The sequence below is a fragment of the Oreochromis aureus genome, linkage group 3, assembly GCF_013358895.1.
Source record: "Oreochromis aureus strain Israel breed Guangdong linkage group 3, ZZ_aureus, whole genome shotgun sequence".
Taxonomy (NCBI): Eukaryota; Metazoa; Chordata; class Actinopteri; order Cichliformes; family Cichlidae; genus Oreochromis; species Oreochromis aureus.
The window spans coordinates 51,207,004-51,214,774 of record NC_052944.1 but is presented as its reverse complement, the minus strand read 5'-3'; the positions used below and the strand labels follow the sequence as shown (position 1 = coordinate 51,214,774).

The following is a 7,771-nucleotide window of genomic DNA, read 5'->3' as shown; positions in this document are numbered from 1 at the left end:
TCAGTACGCATCTGTATCGAACAATACAAATTTTTTAATTTATTTTATCAACTTTTCTTCTGACGATGCTGTCTGTGTTGAGCGCTCAGTGGATCTGCATTCGACTACTCCGCCTAGGCTGCACTGTCGAGCGCAGATCCACTGAGCACAGCGCAAGCTAGCCAGACAGAAGCTAAGCTCGTTGCAACATGGCAACTGCCTCAATGCTAGCCCAAACTGAACCTCCCCCACCCTCATTCAGATCTGGCGTTTGGAACTATTTTGGTTTTCATGTGAAGCATGACCCTGATGGTAAGCACGTGATGGACAAAAGTAAAACAGTATGTCGGATGTGCCACGCAATGCTCAATTACATTGGTGGGAACTAGTGCGTTAGCGCAGTTAGCTTGTTAACGTGTTGACGCTGTCCAGCCTCACGCACGGGGCGATCCGCGGTAAGTCGTTAACGGAGATTTGCGGCGTTATGGCGTTAATGTCATTTTAACGAGATTAACGCTGACAGCACTAGTGGGAACACAATGAATATGACTGCACATTTGCACCGACATCATCCTAGTGCAAAGACAAGTGGAAGCAGACAAAAACAACAAGCACGCATGCTACAAATTTTACCCGAGTCATTTAGACAGCCGTTAGCACATGATTCTCCTTATGGGGACCTGATATGTTTAATATGCTGCTGAGAGTATACCCCAGAAGAAGCACATAGTATAGCTTTTATTTTGGAAAGAGCCATTTCTCCGTAATAAACTCTCTTTTCCAAAGATGAGTGATTTCTTGATCAGATAATTTTTTTTCAATTATTTTGTTGTTTCAGCAACATTACATTTAAAAACTGTACTTTTGAGTTAAAATATATATTTATAATTTTAATAAATGGCAAATTAAAAAGGCATGAACATTTTTTGTATCGAAAAATATTGAACCCTGACACCAAAGTATCGAACCGAACTGTGAATTTTGTGTATCGTTGCACCCCTACTATCTATCTATCTATCTATCTATCTAGAGAGAGATAGATACATATATATATATATATGTATATATATATATATATAGTTTTATTTATATATATATATATATAGTTTTATTATATATATATATATATATAGTTTTATTTATTTATATATATATATATATATATATATATATATATATATATATATATATATATATATATATATATATAAAACACCCAGCACGCCCTCACGGGCGGTTTATCCTTCAAGCTCGGGTCCTCTACCAGAGGCCTGGGAGCTTGAGGGTCCCTCTTGCAGTATCTTAGCTGTTCCCAGGACTGCGCTCTTCTGGACAGAGATCTCGATGTTGTTCCCGGGATCTGCTGGAGCCACTCGCCTAGCTTGGGAGTCACCGCACCTAGTGCTCCGATTACCACGGGGACCACCGTTACCTTCACCCTCCACATCCTCTCGAGCTCTTCTCTGAGCCCTTGGTATTTCTCCAGCTTCGTGTTCCTTCTTCCTGATATTGCTGTCATTCGAACCGCTACATCGATCACTACAGCCGTCTTCTTCTGTTTGTCTACCACCACTATGTCCGGTTGGTTAGCCACCACCATTTTGTCCGTCTGCATCTGGAAGTCCCACAGGATCTTAGCTCGGTCATTCTCCATCACCCTTGGGGCATCTCCCATTTTGACCTTGGGACTTCCAGGTTATACTCGGCACAGATGTTCCTGTACACTATGCCGGCCACTTGGTTATGGCGTTCCATGTATGCCTTGCCTGCTAGCATCTTGCACCCTGCTGTTATGTGCTGGATTGTCTCTGGGGCATCTTTACACAGCCTGCACCTGGGGTCTTGCCTGGTGTGATTGACCCCAGCCTCTATGGATCTTGTACTCAGAGCTTGTTCTTGTGCTGCCATGATTAGTGCCTCTGTGCTGTCTTTCAGTCCAGCTTTGTCCAGCCACTGGTAGGATTTCTGGATATCAGCCACCTCCTCTATCTGCCGGTGGTACATACCATGCAGGGGCCTGTCCTTCCATGATGGTTCCTTGTCTCCCTCCTCTTTCTTGGGTTTCTGCTGCCTGAGGTATTCACTGAGCACGCTGTCAGTTGGGGCCATCTTCGTGATGTATTTGTGGATGTTTGTTGCCTCATCCTGGACTGTGGTGCTGACACTCTCCGGTCCCCGGCCTCCTTCTTTCCGCTTAGCGTACAGCCTCAGGGTGCTGGACTTGGGGTGAAACCCTCCATGCATGGTCAGGAGCTTTCTTGTCTTTATGTCAGTGGTTTCTATCTCCTCCTTTGGCCAGCCTATTACCCCAGCAGGGTAGCTGATCACGGGCAGGGCGTAGGTGTTGATGGCCCGGATCTTGTTCTTACTTGTTGCCTTCTGGTAGTTCGATCACCTCAGTTCTGCTGACTGCTACCTTCCCTCTCTTTGTTATCATCCGACTACACTTCTCCAGCCCGAATGACATCCCAATGTCATTGCTGTATATCCTGGTAGTGTGGATCAGTGAATCGATGTCTCGTTCACTCTTGGCATACAGCTTGATGTCATCCATGTACAGGAGGTGGCTGACAACCGCTCCGTTCCGTAGTCGGTATCCGTAGCCAGTCTTGTTAATGATCTCACTGAGGGCGTTCAGGCCTATGCAGAACAGCAGTGGGGACAGAGCATCTCCTTGGTAGATATATCTTGGTAGATATATATACATATATGTATGTATATATATATATATATATATATATATATATATATATATATATATATATATACGTATATATATATGTATGTCCTACAAGCTTGAGGGTCCTGTCCAGTATCTTAGCTGTTCCTAGGACTGCTCTCCTCTGGAGGGTCCGATTACCACTGGGACCACTGTTACCCTCACCTTCCACATCTTCTACAGCTCTTCTCTGAGCCCTTGGTACTTCTCAAGTTTCTCGTGTTCCTCCCTCCTGATGTTGCTGTCATTTGGAACTGCTACATCTATCACTACCGCCATCTTCTTTTGTTTGTCTACCACTACTGTGTCTTGTTTCTGTATGCTATGCCAACCAGTTGGTTATGACGTTCCATGTATGCCCTGCCAGCTAGCATCTTGCACCCTCTAGAAAACTGGCTATGTTCAATTTTAATATACAATAAAAGTTTTTTCTTTTTTTCCCACAGATGTATGCAGTTAAACAGTTTCTAAAATGAAAAGCAATTAGCAGTTTATTTTGAAAAATCTGTTTTTTTCTCCTTCGGATAGTTATAAGGTCTAGTAGTAGTCTTTTAATTTAAGATAATAGTCAATTAATTTTTAGTCACTTTTTTAGTCACTCAAAATGGGGCGTCTGCTCATTTGGTCATGATTCTTCAAAAAAACACTAAATAAATGATTCAAATCTGAACATAAACCAGTCACACAATTCATTCTCTCTCCATTATTATAATTTAATTTCTTATTCTTTAATGAAATATAATAAAATACAGAGCATGTATGAATAACCTTGGTCTTTAAAAGAGAATCATTGGTTTTTCACACAGTTGTTACCAGCACTTAGTAAGCAGGATGTAAATTAAGTCTTTAAATATGTCTCTTCTGGAAATATCCTGAAAATTACTTATTGAAAATTGTAGAAACCCTGGTCTAAATTTATTGACGACCTGGTCCAGATACAATTCAGCTGTTTCAGGCACATGTATTTAGTCTTTACTCCTGTCTTTTACTTCATTTACTAAATGAAACCTTCTTCTCTTCAGGTCAGTCAGAGGTTATCGGTCCTCTTCAGCCAGTAGTGGCTTTGATTGGTCATGACATCCTTTTGCCGTGTAACCTGGACCCTGTAATGGATGCTACTGAAATGACTGTGGAGTGGGCGAGACCTGACTTAGACCCCAGATTTGTCCTTGTGTGGCGTGACAGTGTCGACATGGAGTCTAAAAAACATCCATCCTACACCAGCAGAACGTCTCTGTTCAAAAATGAACTGAAGAATGGAAACATTTCACTGAAAATCTCCAAAGTCAAACTGTCTGATGAGGGAACGTACAGATGTTTTGTTCCAGAGTTGGACAGATACACTACAGTTCAGCTTGTTGTTGGTAAGTGAAAATATTATCAGTTCAAATGTTTTAGTTTTTTTTAAAATAGTTTAATTAAAGTAAAATAGAACCTGCTTTAAGCTGACTCACAAACCTCTACAGTATCAGTCTACAGTTTTGGCTCATAGTCCTTTTAGGGGATTCTTCTTGTGCACCTCCAGACCATATTCAAAGTGTTTTTTTAACAACCACTAAACCAACATTACCATTCATTGAGCAAAAAGTTGATGTAAGAAGTATGATCAGCTGTCACACCTGTAATCTGACACTTAATGAACTTAAAATGAAAAAATAAATAAATCTTCAAGTCATTGTTTTGTCACTGTTCTGTTTTCCAGGTGCTGCCTCTTCATCTGCTGCATGGATTAACAGCACCATCAGCAGCAGGGTGGTGTTACAGTGTGAGTCTGCAGGCTGGTATCCAGAGCCTGAGCTGCTGTGGTTGGACGGTGAGGGAAAGCTCCTCTCTGCTGGACCTACAGAGACCCTCAGAGGTCCTGATGACCTCTATACTGTCAGCAGCAGAGTGACTGTGGAGAAGAGACACAGCAACAACATCACCTGCAGAGTCCAACAGAGGAACACCAACCAGAGCAGAGAGACACACATACATGTTCCAGGTAAAGCTCATATGTGAAGTAATGATGTGAATTCCCTTCAATAGCTGGATATTTTTGGTCAAATGATATATGAACTACTCTACATGCTGTTGCTTTTTCAGATGATTTCTTCATTGTCATCAGTCCTCCCAGTAATCAGACTAATGACCCAAATATCATTGCTGTGGTCATCGGTGCTCTCGTTGTGCTCATTCTGATTCTTGCCGTTTCCTTTGTTGTCTGGAAGAAGAGACGAGCCAAATGCAGTAAGTTTCCCCATCATTTGTTAAAATAATAATTAATGAGCCTCATAAATTATTTATTTGATTGTTTTCTCAACAATCAATTCAAATCCCCTTAATCATTTTAAGGTCTAGTGTGTTGGATTTAAAGGGCACAAATTGAAAATAATATTTCTAATTATGGTTTCATTAGTGTAGAATCACCTGAACAGTGGGAATATTTTCTTAACCCTTGAATGGCTTCACTTCCACACAGTCATCTGTTGCGTTGACATGTTTCTGTAGTAGAGGAAGTCAAACTCCACCAACATGTATTTTGATATACTAATACATTATAGTATTTATTTTCATATAGTGACATATTTTTGCTCATTACCATCAGCACTAAATAAATGAGATTCCTCGCCTAACGTGAAACTCTGCACAACATTTTCAGATTCCATGTGCCCATTTCTGCTCTCTAAAGTCAATATATATCACTATATAGTCTCGGTATGAAGTCTTCTTCTTCCCATGAAATATGCCTACTTGTTGTAGTAAAAGAATACTTTTGAAGCAGATGCATAAAATGTTTGCCTAGTGAGTGAAAGATCCCTGATGTGATCCTGGGAAGAGACAAAAATCCCATTGGGATTGCATCAGGAAGAACATCAGGTGGACTCTACTACCTGTATGAAATCAAACATGTGGTGCTATGAACAGCATGCATGGGTTGAAAATAAATAAAGGGCACAATAAACAGTGCAAAACACTGAAAACCAAAAACCACATGTTTCTAAATGATCCCAGATTGAACAAACCAAATATTGGCTTTTATGGGTGTTTGATTGATTGTTATTCTAACTGATTTTTTTTTTTTTTTTTGCATGTGTGTTGTTGCTGCCTGTGTTTAATTGAGTACTTTCAGTAACTGTGAGACACTCGCTGCTGCCTATCTTGGCCAGGTCTCCCCTGAAAAAAAGGTTTAATCTCAATGGGATCTTCCTGGTTAAATGAAGGTTAAAATAAATAAGTTTGTGTTTTCTTAGCCATGACTTTCAGGATGTCCTATGAACCTGAAACAGAAGTCAGTATTTTCCACATCATTTAGTCTGAGAGGTTTCTCTTGATCCAAGAAGCATAGGTTTGGTCGTCACAGACAGAGCTGGAGGCTGTGAACAAATGTCTGCACGCGCTCATTTTTTGTTAGTGTACCATCATGTCCATGAGATTTACAATAAGAATGCAAATTAGTTGAAATGTTCACATGTGGTGTCTGTTGCTGTATCTGTGCACTTGTAAGCACTTGGTTGTAATCTGTAAACTCACCACTAGATGCCACTAAACCCTACACACTGCTCATTTATTCAGGTAATTCAAGATTCAAGATTCAAGGTGTTTATTGTCATGTGTCACAAGAGAAAAAAGCCATTTCACTGTGCAATGAAATTCTTTCTTTGCTGTCCTCCCACAGATGCTGATTAATATATACAATAGAAATAGAACATATAAATACAAATAGTGCAAATAAATAAATGAAGACAGAAAGGAGACAAAATATGGAGGTGTGAAAGAGATGTGTGCAAAAGAGCTGTAGCTTAATATAAATTTATAAAAATTCTGAGATTGTAATATAAGTTTCTTCAGTTTTATCCTTTTACAAACAGCAAGAAGAACTGTGTTTCATATTGTTCATCAGTTTCTCCTGCTTCTTTATACATACAGAAAAGAAGAAGAGTGAGGAGGACGGAGCTGAAATTGGGTTAAAAGGAGAAAGTGAACCACTCATGAGTGGAAAAGAAGAAGATGATGATGTGGACAGAAGAGAAGCGCAAATACATGAAGATAAAAGAGAAATCAAACAAGATCAGCTTGTTTTAGAAACAGAGCGAATGAAGGACATCAAGAGTCCACAAGAAGAAAGAATAAATCCATCTAATGACAGAGAGTCTTTGATTACAATAGAACAAGAAACACATGAAGAACAGGAAGTGACAGGAAGAGAAGAAGAGCATGATGTGGACAACAGTGGAGAAAAAGTTAAATGAGGAAAGAGAAATACAAAAAGGTGATTATGAGAAAGAAACGGAGCACAGGCAGGACACCAAGAGTCCAGAAGAGGAGAGGATGAGTTTGTCTGTCATCACTAAAAAAGAGCCTGAATTGGAAATGAAAGAAAAAACACCTGAAGAACAGAGCAGGAGAGGACGAGAAGAAGAGCAAAATATGAACATGAGAGGAGAGCAGAGAAATAAAGATGAAATACATTTGAGAAGCACAGATGATGACAGGATAAATCAGGATGTTATGGCTGAAAAAGTGTCTCAGTCTACAACAGAACAACAAACAAATGAAGTACAAGGAAGAGACGAAGAGGGCGATGTGGACAACAGTGGAGAGAAAAAGAGGAAAAAGAAACAGAAGAAAATGATCAAGAAAAAAACCAAAAAGAAACAGAGCAAAGAACTGGATGCCGACAGTTCAGGAACAAAAACATCTGCTGTGGCTGAAACTGGGCCTCAGTTTGAAATGAAACAAGAAACACGTGAAGAACAGAGCAGGAGAGGAAGATATGAAATACATAATGTGGACATCAGAGGAGAACAGAGAAATGAAGATGAAATACAAACAGGCAGCACAGGTGATGACAGGATAAATCAGTCTGCTATGGCTGAAAATGTGTCTCAGTCTACAACAGAACAACAAACAAATGAAGTAACAGGAAGAGAAGAACAGGGTGATGTGGACAGCAGTGGAGAGAAAATCTTTAAAGCAGAAAACGAAACTCAACAAGATGATCATGTGACAGAAACAGAGCTAAGAAGCAAAACCAACAGTTCACACGAAACGAGAATAAATCCATCTACTGTTAATGACAGAGAGTCTTTG

The 7,771-nt window shown here is 40.0% G+C and overlaps 1 protein-coding gene across 1 annotated transcript; it reads left to right on the top strand.

Moving 5' to 3' along the window:
- Positions 1-248: 248 nt before the first annotated feature.
- LOC120433902 (butyrophilin-like protein 1) lies at positions 249-6,930 on the top strand (the record flags this gene model as incomplete). Its single annotated transcript, XM_039600921.1, has 5 exons — positions 249-291; positions 3,721-4,062; positions 4,401-4,682; positions 4,784-4,927; positions 6,608-6,930. Coding segments are annotated over 5 exons (1,134 nt in total), but the record flags the coding sequence as incomplete, so codon positions are not given.
- Between the last annotated feature and the right edge of the window lie 841 nt (positions 6,931-7,771).